General features: G+C 38.7%; 1 protein-coding gene and 1 pseudogene across 6 annotated transcripts in view; one reads left to right on the top strand and one right to left on the bottom strand.

The window, feature by feature from the left end:
* REV1 (REV1 DNA directed polymerase) overlaps positions 1–19553 on the top strand; it is an 88113-nt gene that overhangs the window by 22365 nt on the left and 46195 nt on the right. For 4 of the 6 annotated variants that reach the window (XM_075563225.1, XM_075563228.1, XM_075563224.1 and 1 more), the window contains 3 exons: positions 6572–6635; positions 8071–8197; positions 13134–13302. In XM_075563225.1, the coding sequence (XP_075419340.1) occupies positions 6582–6635; positions 8071–8197; positions 13134–13302 (350 nt within the window). In that variant the 5' untranslated portion in view covers positions 6572–6581. Of the gene's footprint in view, positions 1–6571; positions 6679–8070; positions 8198–13133; positions 13303–19553 lie in introns of all 6 variants that reach the window. The other 2 variants (XM_075563230.1, XM_075563229.1) reach the window with 1 other exon arrangement.
* LOC142460981 (large ribosomal subunit protein uL5-like) lies at positions 3582–4585 on the bottom strand (annotated as a pseudogene).

Raw genomic sequence — 19553 nt, 5'->3', positions numbered from 1 at the left:
GTGAGAAAAGCTCAGGGTAATTGTTCACCATTTTCAGGTCTGCCAGTAATTGCCTGAAGGGCATACCACTCCACTTTGTCTTAACTGGAAGGCATTCAGTTCAGTCTCTGTGGGTGAGCAAATCCAACTAGCTGAATTTAAATGCCCAGAGGCACTGCACTCCCGTAAGCATCACCAGAAAGGCAGGAAGTTCCACTTCAGTGGGTGAGCAAACCCAACTTCCCTATTTAAGTGCTCAGAGGTACCCTATTCCAGTACGTCTGTCTCCTGCAAAAAACACTCAACTTGTTCCCCTGATCAGAAAGTCCATCACTGTTCCATGCTCTGGATCCTAGTTCTGCTACTCTTCTGATGGTATGGTTGTCATCTGAATTCAGGTGGTTCACTGCACAGGGATTTTGGGTCCAGAGGACACATTCCATTCTTGCTGGTAATGAGATCCCTACTCCTGCTTCTCAGAAGGTCCATTTTATATACACAGCAGAATGCCACTACAAGGAATCCTATTTGCAATAACTCACAGATGAACCCTATCAGTATTTTCCCCTAGTTTCTTAGCAGAGACATTCAGGGAAAAGTCATTTGATGGGAATTACAGACTTGCTAGAAAAGCCACATTAAATAATGTACTTCCCCTGTAGTCAGTACATCAGCACACAAGAATTGACAGCTAACTAGAGGTGGTGTGTGTGTGTGTGTGTGTGTAGTGTGTGTATGTAGAGTGGAGTGGGATGAGGGGCTCAAGGAAGAAAAGGAAACACTGCATTTTACTTTGAAAAAGAATTGCAGTCTTAGACACCCACAGGGCAATTCTACTTTGCCCAATAGGGTTGCAATGAGTTGGGATTGACTAGGCATGGGTCAATTCATGAATTAAACTGTGTTCTTAGATTCCCTCTAGTCAGTTCCAACTCTGCCTGGTTCTGTGCCGTTCTTAAAATTGATTTTAGTTTGATACCATTGTAGCCACTGTTTCGATCCATCCTATTGATGGTCTTCCTCATTCTCACTGTCCTTTAATTTACCAAGCATGTTGCATCTGATAACATGTCTAAAATACTGAGACAAAATGTCACCATCTTTGTCTCCAGGGAGCCTTCTGGTATACTTCCTCCAAGACAGATTTGTTTGTACTCTTAACAGTCTATGGTGCTTTCAATGTTCTTCGCCAACACCAAAATACACATGCATCAATTCTTGTTCTCTCTTATTCATTGTCCAACTTTCACATATGAGGCTATAGAAAATATGACCTAGGTCAGGCACACCTGAACGACCCTCTATCACAGGGATTGCTTAAGACTATTGGAAAACATATTTCCAATGGTTTTAGGTACTGAGACACTGTTCCTCTATCCATCTCCAGGCGGGTCCACTCACATACATATGCACCCACATACGAGTACCAGGCGTGAAGACTGTTACCCATGCTATAGACACCATGTTTCAAGACAAAATTTCATTTATTTGTAATTAGAAATAAATATTTCACTGTATGATTATGTATTGTTTTTGTGATTAATCACTATGCTTTAATTATGTTCGATTTGTAAGAGTGAAAATACATCCTACATATCTGATATTTACATTATGATTCATAACAGTAGCAAAATGACAGTGATGAAGTAGCAATGAAAATAATTTTATGGTTGGGGGGGGTCACCACAACATAAGAAACTGTAATAAAGGGTCGCAGCATTAGGAAGGTTGAAAACCACTGCTCTGATTAGAACACTTGATTAACTCTCTGACCCAGTGGAATGAACTCCAAATACCCTATCCTTCTCACAAGTCCTCTGAGGTCCAGCTAGACCAGAGGACATACACTGATACAGATGGGGACTGGAAGGAAGCACAGGGAATCTGAGATGGATGTTCCCTTCAGGACCGGTGGTGAGAGTGGCGATGCCAGGAGGGTAGAGGGAAGGTGGGAACCGATTGCAGGGATCGGAATATAACCCCCTCCCTGGGGGACAGACAAAAGAAAAATGGGTGAAGGGAGATGCCGGACAGTGTTAGATATGACAAAATAGTGATAATTTATAAATTATTGGGGGTTCATGAGGAAGGGGGGAGTGGGGAGGGAGGAGAAAATAAGCTGATATCAAGGGCTCAAGTAGAAAGCAAATGTTTTGAGAATGATGATGGCAACAAATGTGCTTGACACAATGGATGTATGTATGGTTTGTGATAGGAGTTGTATGAGCCCCCAATGATTTAAAAAAACAACACCCCCCAAAACAACAACAACAAGGAAATGTGCATTGTCTTGATCTTTGATTTTACTGAGAAGCCTTTTGAGCTTTTTTTTTCAGGGGGGTGGGGATTAGATGATGGCGTCTTCCACTGGTTTGATTGATGGTTGCTTTTGAGGTCATAAGAATAGCACCATGTTTCATCACCAGTAAAGACCTGGAACAAAAGTCTGGGTCACTTTGGAGCTGTTCCTGCAAAGCACGGCATGTCTACAGTCAAAGCTCTTTTTTTCTGGTCAGTCAGGACTGGAGGCACAACTTTTGCAGGAACCCTTCTCCTTCCCGATCTTCTGTAAAATGCGCTAAACCCAAGTTCCAAGATAGTCCGGGTAACTTTCCCATCTCTTTAATGGTCCGTCATCCATCTTCAAGCACAAGTGCATCAATTTTATCGACATTTTTGTCTGTTCAGGAAGTTCACACGTCTAGAATGAGTTTTGTGATCAATTGACATTTCACCTTTTTTGAAATGAGAAACCCACTCTTACCCTTGAGTTTTTCCCAAGCTGTGTTCAACATCACAACAATTTTTCTCAAGCAGAAAATAAAATTTCACAGTCACATGCTTTTCTCTTAAATTGCCCGACACAAAGAAACGAGGTTCAAGTGGGACTGCGTTCACGCTCTCCCCTAAAAAAAAGAAACTGCTTTTATCAAAATATTCACTGTGACCAGAGCGAACCTTCCCAGGTGACACCACTAGGTGCACTGAGCGAGTTGCTTGATGCTTGCCTATTGGGAAAAGTGCATATTACGGAAGCTCTGCCCAGCAGAGCTTTTCCTGTTTTTTTTTGGGGGGGGGGGGTATCCCCTCTTAAAGAATAAGTATGGTGAGAAGCTATATCCCTGACACACACTTTCCTTGATTTTAAATCATGCAGCATTCCCCTGTTCTATTAGCAACTGCCTCTTGAGCCGTGTACTGTACTACTGTAGTATGCACATTTATTCATTAATCCACTGCTCATCATTTACATCATTCCTATTTCTTCCAATATTTCTTAAATAACTATTAAATGAAGGAAAGATAAAGCTACAAATCGACATATGACTAGAGCTCTAGACTGATGAAAAAGCCTCGTCAAGTCCATATTTTTATGTAATAGTCAATAGTAGATCCAGTAGGTTAACACTGATGAAAATGTATTTGGGTATTTCTAAGATATATAATGAGAATTTAGTTATGTGTGATCATATAATGCTAATGAACATTGAATAGTAGGAAGAGTCAGGCAATCTCTTCCATTGTAGACATTTAGGATCCCTGGATTTTTTGTTTTTTCTTTTTCACTGTAACCTTTTTATTGGTCTTTCGGAAACTGGCATTTATTTGCCAGGAAGGATGATCCCATCACACTTCTGCTGGAACCACCGCATGGCCTCCTCTTTGCCGATTCTATGTTTGGCCCCAATGCAGCCTGTTCTGCGCTTCTTGTCGGCAATGCTGAAGCCTGGCCTCGTCAGCACTATGGAAAAGTCCAGGCCGTAGATACAGAGGCTCGGGTCTTATTTGATCCCCAGGTCGATGTGTTACTGGGTCCCAAATCCAAAATTTCCAGTATCAGAGAAGTTATTTTTCCATAACTCGTAGTACTCCCACACCTTTAGACCTTTCTCCAAGATTTTCTCGGCCTTGGCCCCACGAACTGTGCAGTGAACAGCAAATTTTTCATTTCTCCTAATGCCAAAGGATCTGACAGTGTATCTGACTTTGGAGAAGACATGGTCTGGCCATTGAACTGCTCCAGCACCTTGGCTGCCCGGGTCAGTCTTTTGCCACTCTACCACATGCTGATGTTGAGGCAAAGGTTGTGGATGTGGGGCTCCCACATCGGGTTCTCTTTTTTACCTTGATCGAAACCAGGAAGAGAGAATCCCCTGAGATTGTTTTAGAGCCAGCTGCGCTCCCTCTTTTATAAAAGTCTTGTATATTGATATTGGGGGCGGTGGTGGGACAGCTGCAGGGAAAGCCTCTTACTTGGTTTTTTCTTGTGGGCTCCCAGGAAAATTTTAGGAAGGACCTATTCAGTGGTTGGGGAATTTCCTGCCTTTTTGGTAGAGTCACATGTGGGAACACAGACTAGAACCCAAAGTGTGTAGTTTCAGTTTTCTTCAAATTATACTTTTTCTTCACAATCTTATTCAGACATCACGAATCTACAACTTTGAGAAGCAGGCCTGCTAAAATACAGGTTGAATGTAGAGAGTGAAACTTTGCTTGCTTACTATTTTACTCCCACATTACTCTGTTTACACCCAGGGTGTAGTACTACAGAGTGTCTTCTGAACACTAGTCAGACATAGTGCTCTTGGGCTCACCTTAAAATCATAGCTAGGTAGTGGGAGTACTGGGATTGTTGTTAGTTTCTTTGCAGTTGATTATGACTCCTGGAGAACCATGTGTGCAGAGAACATCATAGGGTTTTCAAAGCTGTGACCTTTTGGAAACAGATCCCCTGATCCTTTATCTGAGATGCTGTTGGGTGGGTTCGAACTGGCAACCTTCCAGCTAGTAGTCAAGTGGTTAGCCATTTATATCTTCCCAAAACTAGTAGAAATGGGATTAGAACCCAAATCTTGTATTACTGAATCTACTGCTCTTTCTGTTATGCTGTAGATAGCTTGTTTAAAATAAACATTGGTATTGCCTACTTTTTTTCCCAAGGATTCCACTTATGTGTTGTCATTTGTACGATGGTTGTTTCTAAAGCAGCTGTTCTATTTTGAATTCTTGATACACAATTTTTGATTAATTTATACTATTTTTTTTTTTAAAGATCTGTGGTGTGCAGTGGTTAGTGCTTGGCTGCTAACTGAAATGTTGTACCTAATGGAGTGGCTGGCTGGTTTGATTTGCAGCCCAGTGCCTACCAAATAGGGCCACTTAGGCTCCTTAATAAGCTAATATTTGTATTTATTTAGACTCCTTACTTGTAATAGCAGGTGTTGAGAATTTTATATGTGATCAAGAACTGCATGTGAATAAATTTTTCAGATTTTGTCAGTATAGACAGGATGTCTTGAGGGATTGTACAAAGTTAACATACTGGAAAGATAAGAAATTTTTAATAGTCAAATATAGTATTTCAAGAGTGAACATCTTGAATAACGATAGCCCTACCTTTATCAAACGTCAAACAAAAAGAGTATTTGACTTGGGAACCATCTATTAACCTATATAGTTATAGAAGGAAAGTAATCCTAAATGAATGTCAACATAATTTTGCAAAGGATAATTCAGTCACATCCCACATTTTAGCCATTGGATTAGAAGATTGTGAAAGGAGTTTTATTTAGAACCTACTTTTTATACTGTACTTGCCTCTTAGCCATCTGAAACTTAAACCATCATTTGATCATTGTATTAGTCATTCTCCAGAGAATAAGATGTGGGGCCTGTGTGCATGAGTGTGTGTATGTGTGGAGAGCAAAGGCTATTTTAAGGAATTGGCTCATGTGATTGTGGGGCTGGCAAGTCTAAAACCCATCATAGACTATGTGGTAGGTGGGGAAGCTCCAGAAAGATTCTATCTTAACAGAGAATTCCTTTTCTCAATTTTTGTTCTTAAGGCCTTCAACTGATTGAATGAGGCTTACCTACATAATCAAGAGTAATCTTTACTTGGAATCAGTTGATTGTAAATGTTAGTCACTTCTCTGCCTTCACAGGAACATCTAGACTAGTGTTTGACCAAACAACTGGACAACATAGTCTGTGCAAGTTGACACATAAATGATACATAAGACGACTGTGACATGCATTGTAGTCATCATGGTGACTTTCTAGTTGACCTAATATTGCCTGCAGAGTGACAGATTTACTGATATATCAGGGATAATCTCATGTATCCTATGATGTATTGTTTTAATAGACTTCTGGACTTTTCACACAATCGATGAATTTCATAGACCTAAAGTCCAGTGTGTAGTAGCAAAGACAGGGCTTAAGAGCTTCATCACAGAGCAGTTCAAGAAAGGAACTATATTCTTGGTCTGTTATACTAACAGGTTAAGTAAATTTGGCTATATTTGTGGGATTTGGTGGTGAATTATATCAGTAATGTTTTTATTGATCCTCAAAGGTGCATAGAAAATTTCCCTAATGAAACTTAAAGTATTTATAATTTGTACATGACAGTTATCCCTAGGGTAATTGTTTGGAGAACAAAATTACTCTGAATTGTAGGTTTTAACTTTAATGAAATTTTTGAGTTTATTTTCATTTCTTGGGTTTTTTTTTTTTTTTGTAATACTAAATTGAAATCTCAAAAGTACATTGTGTTGTAAAATCGACTTATTCTCTCTCCCAACTACAGAAGCTCCACCATGAGACGAGGTGGATGGAGGAAACGAGCTGAAAATGATGGCTGGCAAAAATGGGTGTGTTTCAAAAGAATAAAAATAATTGTGTTGAACTTTCTAGGTATTTTTCATTCTTATTCAAGTTTATAGTGTGGCTTAAAGCATTTTTAAAAAGTTTTAAATTGCATAAGTCGTTAACTATTTGAGTTTTCACAAATGTACATTGTTAAAACTTTTTGGAAGCTAAATGTGTTGAAAGCTTTACAATGTACACAATCTTCAACTTCCAAGTTACTCTCAAGACTTTTATCCGTGGAAAAATGTACAATAATTGTATTGTAACATTGCTAGTAATACTGAGACACAAAAAGACCTGTTTGATAAAGAAACAAACCGCATACGTTGGATCACTGGGAAATTGTTACTCAGCCTTTTGTTTCCTAACCAAGGGCAATGGTCTTGACTAAACAGTATGTTGTGAAGGATTATTATATATGACCCTATTTTTAAAATAAATCTTCTGGCCTCTAAAGCATAAACTTTGGAAGTAATATCCTGAAATAGTAACAATGAATGCAGTCATAAGCAATTTCAATTTTCTACTGCAGTTTTCTATATTTTGGGGTTGGTGGTGGTGGATTTCCTGAACACTTTTATTTAAAGCACTCAAGCCTAATAAAACGTTTCTGCAAAAGTAAAGCAGAATTCATGGATTTGTAATGAAATTTAGCCCCAAACAGTAATATTTTAATATTCTTGAAGTTGGTGTTATATGGGACAGGGAACAGGGCGTCAGAAAGTTTATGGAAAAATTGAATGAATTTCTCCATGAACTTTTTAAAGGTTCCCTTGTATGCCACAGGACAGTGTTACTGAGTTTATTGACTAAATCCATAACTTAACTACTAGATAAATGGCAGTCCTAGTCACAAGCGCCACATGAGAGAAGGGCTGCACTGATTGGTTCAGCTGGTTCATCATACCTGAAGTAATTAATTCCTTGCTCTCCATATACAGGACGTAGTGGGAGCCAGTCTAAAATATGTACTTCTTGACTACTTGTCAAATTTCTAATTGGTTTAATCTTTGGGGTGTAACCTTTGCTAGATTGCGTAGTATAGGCAGGAAGTACTTGGTGATGTTTATTATTTTTGATCTGCCCTTTTCCTCATTAAAAATAACTTATAAAATGCGGTAGAATTGTTAAAAATTGAGTTGACAGGGAAAGTCTTAATTGATGTGCTTTATTGCCTTGCGATTCAAGTTAGGATGTCATTATTTTACTGTGGTCAGTAAACCTCCTTCCAAAGAAGAACTATTACATAAAATAGTCCCTTGTAACTATGGTTAGGGGACACTGATAATTCTGTAAAGGGTGATCAAAGCTTTTGGGAAGGCATAGTGGTGATGGTGGTATATAACGATATAGTTCTTGTCACTTTATTGTACATGTACAAAATGTTGAAAAGGCAAATGCTGTGTTGAAGTTGATTTACTTTTTCTTTAATTCTAGGGTGGGTATATGGCTGCGAAGGTCCAGAAATTGGAAGAACAGTTTCGATCAGATGCTGCTATGCAAAAGGATGGAAATTCATCTACGATTTTTAGTGGAGTTGCCATCTATGTTAATGGCTATACAGGTTGAGTACTTTTTACTGTATTAATTAGAATTGAGAAGGATTCTCTTTAAATTTTGTTTTAAATAATTTATCCAGATCTGTAAATACTGATCCCTCCTTCCATTTTACCAGCTATTGCCTTTTTTCATTTTCATTTTTGTCTGAGTACCTAGTTTGAAGAATCTAAGGAGCCCCAAAATGAGAAACACTGGCTCGCTTGCTTAAAAAGCTGATTGGAAGCTAACTCAATGTGGGCTCCCTTGCAGGTGGGCCCTATCAATGGTGAATTGACAGCTGTTGCTGTCCATAGTCCTTTGTAGGCAGAGGGAAGCTGGTTGTATTTCCCAGAGAAGAATCTTTGTTTCTTTTCTAAAGAACAGTCTGCACATAGCTGCCAGCGTTTTGGTTGCCCAGGGGATAGGAGAAGATCATAATTCTCGGTGCGTAAGACGGAGAATTTCATTTAATCTCCACATTCCTTTTTTAATCTCTGCTCCCGCACTCCCACAATCCAATGTATTGTCCTGTGCCTAGTATATGGAAGGGGTCACCTAGTCTTTCTTTTCTGTGATCAGGGTGAGAGACTTGCAGAGTCATGTTCATACAGAATTTTAATCATGAATTTCCTACTTTCTGAGACTTGTCTACATATTTGCTTTTGAAGGAGGCCAGTGCCCCATCTATCAGGAATTTTTCTTGATTTTAGTGTCTTGAAGCATCTTCTTTCCTGGTGTCCACATAACAAGCTTAGATTTCAGCTTTTCCTAATCCCATTTCTTTCTTTTTTAAAAAAAATTACAACTAATCATCTTTAAAAAAAATCATTTTATTGGGGGCTCGCATAGTTTTTATCACAATCCATCCATCCATCCATTGTGTCAAGCACAGTTGTATATTTGTTGCCATCATCATTTTCAAAACATTTTCTTTCTACTGAGCCCTTGGTATCAGCTCATTTTTCCCCTCCCTCCTTCCCTCCCCCACCCTTTTTCATGTCTTACACTGCAAGATGTCTCCCTTCACCCACTTTTTCTGTTGTCCGTCCTCTTGGGAGGGGATTATATGTAGATCATTGTATTCGCTTCCCCCTTTCTCCCCCACCTTCCCCTTACCCTCTTGGTATCGCTATTATCAATATTGGTTCTGAGGGTTTTATCTGTCCTGGATTCCTTGTGTTTTGAGCTCTTATCTGTACCTATGTACATGCTCTGCTCTAGCTGGATTTGAAAGTTAAAATTGGGTTCATGATAGTGGGGGGGGGAGCATTAAAAAACTAGGGGAAAGTTGTATGTTTCATCGGTGCTATACCCCCCCCCCCAACACACACACACACCTGGCTCGTCTCTTCCTTGTGACCGGTCTGTAAAGGGATGTCCAATAGGCTACAGATGGGCTTTGGGTCTCCACTCTGCACTCCCCCTCATTCACATGGATGATTTTTTTGTTCCGGGTTTTTGATGCCTGATAATTTTTTCTTTAACGTTTGACAAATAGATGGCACAACCACTCTCTCTCAAGAACTCATTGTCATTGAGTCAGTTCTCACTTATTGACCCTGTATGACAAAGAACTGCCCCAGTGGGTTTCCAAGACTAAATCTGTACAGGCGCAGAAAGCCTCACATGATGAATGATGATGAACTGTCTTGCAAAGCAGTCCACTTCATTTTCACATAGTTCTGATTATTTCTTAATATCCCTGCGACTTCTGCCACTGATTCTAGTTGTTTTCTTTAAAACTTGAGCATATATCTAAATTGCATTATTTTCTCTCATGGATTCTCATGCTAATTCACCCCACAGTTCTCTCCAAAATGGCATTATTACCTGTTTTTCAAAAATCTGCTTCTAACTCAAGCGGCCTCAAACTATGGCCTCCGGGCCACATGCAGCCCTCTGAGTACATTTATCCAGCCCACCGGGTGTTTTTGCCCCGTTTGGTTTTTTACTTCAAAATAAGGTATGTGCAGTGTGCATAGGAATTTGTTCATAGAAGAACCCCTGTTCTAACTCCACAACCACATCCCCTCCAACTATTTCAGCCCTCTCACACCCCTAACCCCTCCCCTCCAACATTTTCATCTACTGTCTTTCTTCAGCTTATCTGCATGTCAAAATCTTACCTAATTTTCAGGTTTAGTTTTATCAAATACTTATTAGCTCTGTTGTCACAGAACTTTATTTGTGCTACATTAAGTTTTTCATCTCGTATTAAACAATCATGTGTGACACCCTTATTGCATCCTGAGTGGGGTGCTTGAAAGAGAAGGCAGGGAGGACAGCGCTGATGGCTCAATGAGTTTCTGTTCCTACATACCACAAATGGTGCAGTGCTGCTGGTTATTTCTAATTCGTTTTTGACTTGAATTCTCAAATGTCTTAAAGTGTTCACAATCCTAAAGCTTTATATATGGGTTCTGAAAATAAAAACAAATATTTAAGTATGTTATTTACTAAAAGTTAGCATCAACACCACCAGCATATTTCCTTTTGTTGGGGTAAGTAAGCAGTTCTAAGGTAAATCATGGAATAAAGCTTTCAAAAGTACTTGTAAAGCCTTAATCATTTAAATTCATGTGAACTCAGATTTTTTGGATATAGTGATCAAATGCAAAATATAAGTATATGCCAAGAATTTTCTAAAGAAAGTTAATTAATGTTAGCACCATTTTTGTTTGGTATTTAAGAATTTCCTGTAAGTTCTTTTCAAAGAAACGTTCTGCTTTTTTTTAAATTGAATCTCACTAGTTTAATGTTCATCTGTCTTCCTCATTACAGCAAAGCAGTTTATTAATTTGTTGAAAGTGTTCTACGTTTGACAGAAAAGAATATAAATAAATGCTTGGTCAATGACTTAGCTTCGAGGTCTATAGAGGAGTCATCCTGGTAACTTTATTGAAATTCTTGTTTTCTGGTGAAATTGGTCAACGCAGCACATGAACAGAATTACTCAAGAGCTATAGGTTGAATGTTGTACAGTGGGGTAGAAGTGTCCCTTCCCATGTTCTGTACCTAACATTTTTGAGGCCAGCACTTTGAATTACAGGGATACCTTGGTTGTGAAATGGCACCAAGCTTGAACTTTATACTAATCGAACAGCAAAGTTTGGAAAAAATGTGCTTGGTGTTCGTAACTTTGCTCAATAGTTGAACCAAAATATTCACCTTGAAAACAGGTATGGGCTGAGAATGAGTCATGGGTTGCGTCTCCCCTCGGATACAAGGAGTAGGGTGGGGTTGACGCTTCAGTTTGGCACCGCTGTTGCTCAACATACAGTGCATGTGTTAGTGCATTAAAACATTTGTCGGTATTTTTTGCTCTTTATTTGCATCAATTATTTGCATTTATTGTACCATTGGCTCCAAAGGAAGTCAATAATAAAACTAAGGAAAACAATAGCGTTAAAGAAGTCATTTTGAAATCTGAATCAGGTCTCCGCTTGTCTGATTTGACGACTAAATACAACATGACTAAGTGGACATTATCAGCATTTTTGGGGGAGAGCTATGTGATTAAAGTGGCTAATGTAGCAAAGCGTGTGAAATTGTTAACCGTGAAACAAAGAACCCAGACTATTAGAAGAGGTTGAAAGTTAATTCGGATAAATCAAGCAATTCAGTGGCATTTCTTAGACAGTGATGTGTGAGAGGGCGAAAGCCTCCATCGTGATTTAAAGCCCTGAAAAATGAATTTATAAGTGTAGATTTTGATCCCCAGAGTTTTTGTTAAAGAGTCTGCCAGAAATTTTCAGATTACTTACGTGATTTGCATTAGTGGTTCACGTTGCTTCTGTTGGACAACGCTAGTATGTTCAATCAGTAACATCCAGTGCATTCTAGTCTACAAAAATTTACTAAGAATTAGGCAAACCTGGCATAGAAATCTGTAAGTGTTCTATTATTGTCTTTTTCTAACAGCCAAAACTCACCTAATTAGTAAAAGAATTTTATTTACATACTCCAGCCAGCTTGCATTGCCTCAGGATAAAGAAAATCTGTCTTGCTTGAATGAAAAAGTAGATATGGAGCCTCCTGTGAAAACCTTTCCCTTCGGTACAACTGTTTCGGGGAGGGAGTGCGTCTTAGCTAGTTCATTAGGACAGTGGGTGAAAGAAGCAGAAAAGCTATTGAAAATAATTAGCGTAATATAATACTAATAATGCAGCTCATAACAACATAACTTTAGTGAGTCAGGCATTTCTTTTTTTAGGAAAGCATAAGCCACATTGATGCTTGTTTAAGGTATTTTGTTCTTAATAAAATGTACTGGTAATTTAAAGCAAAATCTATAAAACCGTGTTTAGTAGCTCACACATATATATATATATATTTTTAATCATGAACTTTTTTGACTTGATGTAATTTCATAGTAAGGAATTGAATTATAAGATAAATTGTTTAATAAATTTTTGTTTTCTTAAAATTTTAATAAGTCTCATAAACCCTACACTAAGTTCTTACAGTAGGTTAGGAACAATTTATATATCTGACTACTTTCCTTACTGTGAAGGACCTGAACAATTAGCTGAATTCTCTGTCAAGAGATCCATGAATGGGTCTATAAGTATTAATTTTTTTAAAAGATGCTGATAATTTGAGGTCGCATATCCTGAATATGGTAAAAATTCCTTGAATACTGACTTTTTTGATAAGTGATTCATTTCTTGAGGTTCTTGTTTGCCCTGGTAGGCACCTCTTAGCTGTACGTGTTTTTGTGTTTATTGACTTTCTGTGGCATCTCTGGCAGCCAGGTGACAAGATTATTGTGAAGGCAGGAGTAGAGCTTTGATATTTTGTGATTTACCTTCGAGCTATGTTTTCTTGTAGTACAACCAAAGAGAACCTGTGAACCAGTGATTTGTTCATTAATTGGGTCTCTTAAGAGATTACTAGAGATTCACCCCTGGGCTCTACTTAATACATAAAACTTTTATTGTATTGTAATATTAATTTTACAGATCCTTCTGCTGAGGAGTTGAGAAAGCTGATGATGTTGCACGGAGGCCAATACCATGTGTATTATTCCAGATCCAAAACCACACATATTATTGCCACAAATCTTCCTAATGCCAAAATTAAAGAATTGAAGGGGGAAAAAGTAATTCGACCAGAATGGATTGTAGAAAGGTAAGTTTAATTTTCATGACTGTAAATTTTAAATTGGGACATTATAACTCCTGTTGTTAGGGTCATTTGGTGCCGTCGAGTTGGTTCCAACTCATAGGAACCCTGCATACAACAGAACTACGAGGGGGTACCGCCCAAGACAATTTTTGGTTTTTAATTGTTAAATTTTTTCACAAAACAATTTTTATCGCCTTCAAAGAACTTTCCATTCCATTACACTTAATCCATTTGTCAAATCTGGGATTCCATTCTTGGAAACGTTTTTCAAACTCATTTGTTTGGATGGCTGACAGCAACTCCCTCGTTGTTTCTTCTCCTTTTTACGTGCTCATGTCGCTTATCCTTTTATATCCCTGTGCATTCACCGAAACAAAAAGAAGTCACGTGGAGTTGAGGTCAGGTGAGTCAGGTGTGTGGGGAAAGAGAGGCATAAATGTTTTTTGCCAAAACTGGCTCACTGAAATGGCTGTATGAGCAGGTGCATTGTTGTGGTGGCAAAGCAAGTCCCTCCTCTGCCAAAAATCAGGCCTTTTTTGTCACACACTTAGGCAATCTTTTCAGAACATCTAAATAGAAAACTGGGTTAACAGTCTGACCTATTGGAAAGAACTCTAACTGCGCCACGAGTCCACATTTGTCGTCCGTTTGGGAAGTTAATGCACCTCCAGAATGAGGTTTGTCGTCAATCAGCATTTCACCTTTTTTTAAAATAAGAAAGCTACTCGTATACTTGTGTTTTTCCCATAGTGCTATCCTGGTAAGCTGGTTCAACATCACATTTTCTGCATCATTTTTCCCAAGCAGGAAACAAAATTTCACAGCTGCACACTGTTCTCTTAATCAGCCATTACAAAAAATGAGGTTTGAGCTAAACTGCTTTTACAAAAAAATTCACTGTGAGAAGAGAGAACTTTCCCAGGCAACACCACTGGGCGCACCAACTCAGAGTGAGTTGATCAATGCTCCCCAGTAGGAAAAATACGTACTATGAAAGCTCTACTCTGTGCAGTACAATTCCGTCTTTTGGGGTGTACCCCATCATAAACACTGCCCTGTCCTGCACCATTCTGACAAATGGTTATGTGTAACAATTTGTTGCAACTAGTGTGTCTGTCAGTCCACTTTCTTGAAGACTTTTTTTTTTAACTGACTCTATCCAGTATGATGTCCTTTTCCAACAACTGGTCACTCCTGATAACAAGCACAAAGTCTGTGAGACAAAATCTTGCCATCCTATCATCTCATGGAAGCACCAATCAAGAAATCAAATGAGTACCAGTTGATTGTGCATCCAAAAAAGTGGAATTCTTGACAATTCCGATCTATTCTGTTTATCATGATGTTGTCTGTTGGTACCTTGTGAGCATTTTTATTTATGCGGAGGTGTAATCTATATTGAAGACTGTAGTCTTTGATATTCATCAGTATGTGCTTCAGATCCTCTCTGATTCCAGCAATCAAAGTTGTGTCATCTGCATATCACAGTAAAAGGATACACTTCTGACACACACCTGTACCATTCTTAAACCAGGCAGTATTCCCTTGCTCAGTTTGACTACAGGTCATTCAATGTCTGTGTGCAGGTTCATAGCACACATAGCGTGAGCACAATGAGTTGTTCTGGAATTTTCATTTTTGCCTATGCTATTGATAATTTATTATGCACCACACAGTTCAGTATCTTTGAATTGTCAATAAAATAAATCTTTCTGGTATTCTCATTCTCCCAGCCAAGATCTATCAGAAGTTAGCAGTGATATCCCTCATTTCATATCCTCTTCTGATTCTGGCTTGAATTTCTGTCAGCTTCTCATAAATATACTCCTATAACTTGTAAAAATTCTTCTTAGGGATCTTGTCCAGTCCTTTGGACAAGTAAACCTGCTTCCAGAGATGCTGACTTCCAGTGTTTGCATCTGCTTGTTGAAATATTTCCGTTGCTATTCTGTCAGTTGTTGGCGCCGTGTGTTTTCATGCCTTCAGTGCAGCTGTACTTCTTTCATTCTCATCAGTTCTTGATCACATGTTCCCTTTTCATAATGTGTAGTGCCAGCCAGTTTGGTTTGTTTTTTGGATTTTTTTTTGTGTTGTGTGTGTATTCTTCCATCATCTTGTGATGCTTCCTTCCTGCATTATTCATTATTCTGCCCATAGAATTCTTCTGCATTGCAACTCGAGGTTTGAACGTTTTGTTTAGCTCGTTCGGCTTGGGATAGACTGAGTATGTTCTCCCTAATTCATAGTGGTTTGTATAGGGTTTCCATGGCCATACATCTTTGTAAGAGCACACCACCTCATTTTCTCCCATGGAGCAGCTAGTGGTTTGAACCACCAACCCTGCAGTTACCACTCCAGTGTGTCGCCCACAGCACCACCAGGGTGCTGTAATGAACACTTTTATTTGGTTAATATTCTAAAAAACATTATACTTGTTAACCTCATATTGATCATTCAGATAGCCTAGAATCTGGCATCCTATTAAAAGTATTACTGCTCTTTTAACCTTAGCTGCCAAGACTTAAGAGAGTTGTCTCAAGCAAGTAGTAGAAAATGATAGAAGATGACAGACATGTTATTCTTTCAACAACTATTTGAACAACCTACTCTCCTCCTTTATTACAAACTGTCAGTAATTCTGTGCTAGCCAGGTACCATCTAATTCTTCTGGACTCAAGGTAGATGAGTTCATGGTTCTTTTCTGAGTCTTTGCTTTCCTTCAATCTCTTTTACTCTGGACTTGAAGAAACTAGTAGTTGTATCTTGAAGCTCCTCACCAAACGAGGACATCGAGTGTATGCTTTATATATTGTATTATTCCACTTGACCGTGTTATTCCATAACTTCAGAGCCCATAAGTCAGGCTTGCAGATATGTTTAATAAATATTCATGTTTTTGCACATTACATGGGTATTGTATGAATGGATATATATGGGAGCATGTACCTACATAGAAACACCTGCGTCTAGATAGAGGAGCACCGGTGGTGCTGTGGTGTAGTACTCAGCTACTGAGAGGTCTGTGGTTCAAATGCACCCACCATTCTGTGGGAAAAGATGAAGCACTTTGCTTCTGTAAATATTTATATTCTTGAAAACCCTATGAGCCAGGTCTGCTCTGTTTGATAAGAATTGAAATGGATTTGATTGCAAGGGCTTGGGTTTGCACATAGATACATAAATCTATAGATGCCCACCTATATACACATGTCTATCCACTTTTATGAAACACACATGTTTATGTACACACATGGTTTCATCATTTTTGACAAGCTTCATTTATTTAGCAGGTTTATTCTCAGTTGCTTCACATAGTGCATATGGCAGCATAGGGCCAGGGAGCGCCATATATATAAAGGGGCTTCAAAAAAGTTCATGGAAAATTTCAGTTTTAATTTCGCTCTTTCATGAACTTTTTCAAGTAGTAGTGGAATGTCTGGAACATCTCTTGAGTTCACATCCACTTCAGTAAAGTCAGCATCCGTGTAACCTTGAAAAGAGGTAGGTAGCCATTCTAAAACTAATTTCCTCATTCATGGAAAAAAAAAAGTAATCTATACCTAAGGTGTCCTGGTGGCGTAGTGGTTATGAGTTGGGCTGTGATCCATAAGGTCAGCAGTTCGAAACTACCAGCTGTTCCCTGGACAAAGATGGGAGTTAAAGTCTCAGATACTCAGGGGCAGCTCTACCCTGCCCTATAGGATTGCTATGACTTGGCATCAGCCTGTTAGGGTTATGCTGAGGACTAGAAACAATTTGTTTCTAATCTTTCCTAAAGGCTGCCTAAAGCAAACTGGTCAGATAGGACTGGCTGCTTGGCTTTTAGTTTGTGTGTCTCCTTATAAAAGAATCGCAGAATTTTTAGTATGAGAAGTTAGCTTCACTCTAGAGTTCAGTTGTGGTATCACCTGAGAGAGAGTTGTGCTGGAGCTGACATTTTGGCATGGGGTTATAGCTTGGAGGGAGGGAATAGGGGAGATCCATGGGCAATGTGGAAGTGGGGTGAAATAGGGTCCAGGTGGGCAGGCCTTGGTTTGCTTAGGAAATGGAGCTTATTATGATGGTTTTTCTTTACTACAGTTTTTCTTCTTTGCCTTGAAGGAGATTCTAGAGTTAGGTTTACCTGTTTTTATATAACTGAAAGTGCCCCTACACATCATGACTATAGGACTTATAAAAGAACAGGGAGGGCCGATGACTGATTTGTTGCAGAGCAGGATTTAGAATCTAGATTTCCTGACTCTCTTTTGATTCTGCTCCTTGCTATGTAGGTAAGCTTTTAGAAAAAAGTTGGCCTATGTGGAAATGTATCAGTTTGGGCATATGTTCAAAGTGCCCCATGTTTACTGTGTGGTTATAATGTGAAATCCGCTTGGTTACTCATAGTACTTTTTTCTTTCCCACTGTAATCCCATCTTGTCAATCTCTTCTCCTTTTGGGCAGTTTTAATGAGTTTTATTATGCTTTTAATTTTAAAATTATATTAGCTATTTAATGGATGAAACATTCTATATTTTATAATTAGTTTTTCCTGTTTTTAGTTTGAGCTATTTAAAAAGCAACTACCACTTTTAAGTGTGTGGGGTGATTATTTTGCTTTGATTAAAATTCCCTAGTGTCTGTATCTGCCATTAAACCTGAGTTATTATAGGCATGATTATAGGACTGTGACTCCTAAGAGGCAGGGGATTCCTTTAATGAGAAGTCTTGTGTAGATTAATTGAAGGTAAGAGATTATTTTACTAAAGCTTTTTTTTTTTGGTCTTATAAATCTTAGTCCTTATGGATGGTACCATTTAGTGGGTTTTGAGTTTTTGTAATAATTCTGTTTTCAGACAATTTTACACTGAAATGTCAAGTGTAGAGTAGATCATGGAGTTGCTGTGGTGGCTCAGCTCATTGTCCTATCAAGCCTGAGGGTTGCAATGGGAGGAATTTGGCTTAAGACGATCTTGAGTTTGTTCCTCTGGCTTGTGTTGAATCTTTTATATTGTAGGAACCTGTGCCCTCCCATGGTTAGATTTTAAAGAGGAGGGAGTTTCAAAAGGTTTGTGGGAAATTGAGTGAAAAGATCATGAATTTTTTTCAGGACCTTATGAAGCGCCCCTCCAGTGCCCACTGTCAGTTCGGAGTTGATTTACTGTTCCAGCTCCTGCCAGCTCACTGGGACTGGCTAGTGGGGTGACGGAATCCCAATTGCTGTCTGTCCTTCTTTCTTTATTGACTTCTAAACCATAATTGCTAGCACGTCATCCAATACTTCGAATCTCATAGGCTAAAATTTTAGGTTCCTTTTTTTTATTATATTCACTATAAATATATACTTAGCTCAAGTAAGGAAAAGTTGTTTACAGTTTTATGTCTCATACAAAAACAAACAACAAAACAATTCTGACTCAGAGTGACATGTACAACAGGCTCGGACTGCTCCTCTGGGTCTCTGAACCTGTAGTTCTTTATGGGAGTTGTAAAGGTCATCTTTCTCCTGAGGAGTGGATAGTGGTTTTCAGCTGCTCACTTGGCCGCTCTCAGCCAGCTCGTAACTAATGTGCCACTAGGGCTCTTCTTCTCATGCAAAGGGGCTTCACAAAGTTTGTGGGACAAAGGAATGAAAAGATAATGGACATTTTTAACATGTTTTTGAAGTGTACCAGGATACATATTTTTCATTTGCCTTATGTGTTTGTGTTCTGTCTTAATTTATTTTTATAGACTTTAATTACTTTGATTTCTGATATTAAACCCAAACCATTGCCACCAGTCAGTTCCGACTGTCAGTCCTCCCTTTATAGGGTTCCAAAGACTATAAGCCCTTATGGAAGGCAGCTAGCCTCATTTTTCTCCTTCAGAGTGGCTGATGAGTTTGACCTGCCAACTTTGTGGTTAGCAGCCCAGTGCCTAACTTACATAGATTTGACTTTATACATTTAAAAAAAGATCCATCTTGGTGTCATTCCCATTTTCCTCTCACAGCAATGTAAAATTTTTGTAAAATTGTTTTCATTTGGCTAGTAACAAGCCAGCACACATCTCAGACTATCCCCCAGGGACTTGCTGTATATAATATTTTATTAGAAAGTAGTCTAAAGTAGCTAAAGAGTGAACAGCGTAGCTCCTTGTGTCTAGTAAAAAAAGTAACCTAAGAGAAAAGGGGTATACCATTTTCACTTGTGTTTATTTTCTGAGATGGTGATGTCTTGCTTGGTGAATAAGGTTAGAAATTTAAGCTAAGGGAGTCACAGTGCAGAGGGAAT

Source organism: Tenrec ecaudatus, chromosome 11, assembly GCF_050624435.1.
Source record: "Tenrec ecaudatus isolate mTenEca1 chromosome 11, mTenEca1.hap1, whole genome shotgun sequence".
Taxonomy (NCBI): domain Eukaryota; kingdom Metazoa; phylum Chordata; class Mammalia; order Afrosoricida; family Tenrecidae; genus Tenrec; species Tenrec ecaudatus.
This window is presented reverse-complemented; position numbering and strand designations above follow the sequence as displayed.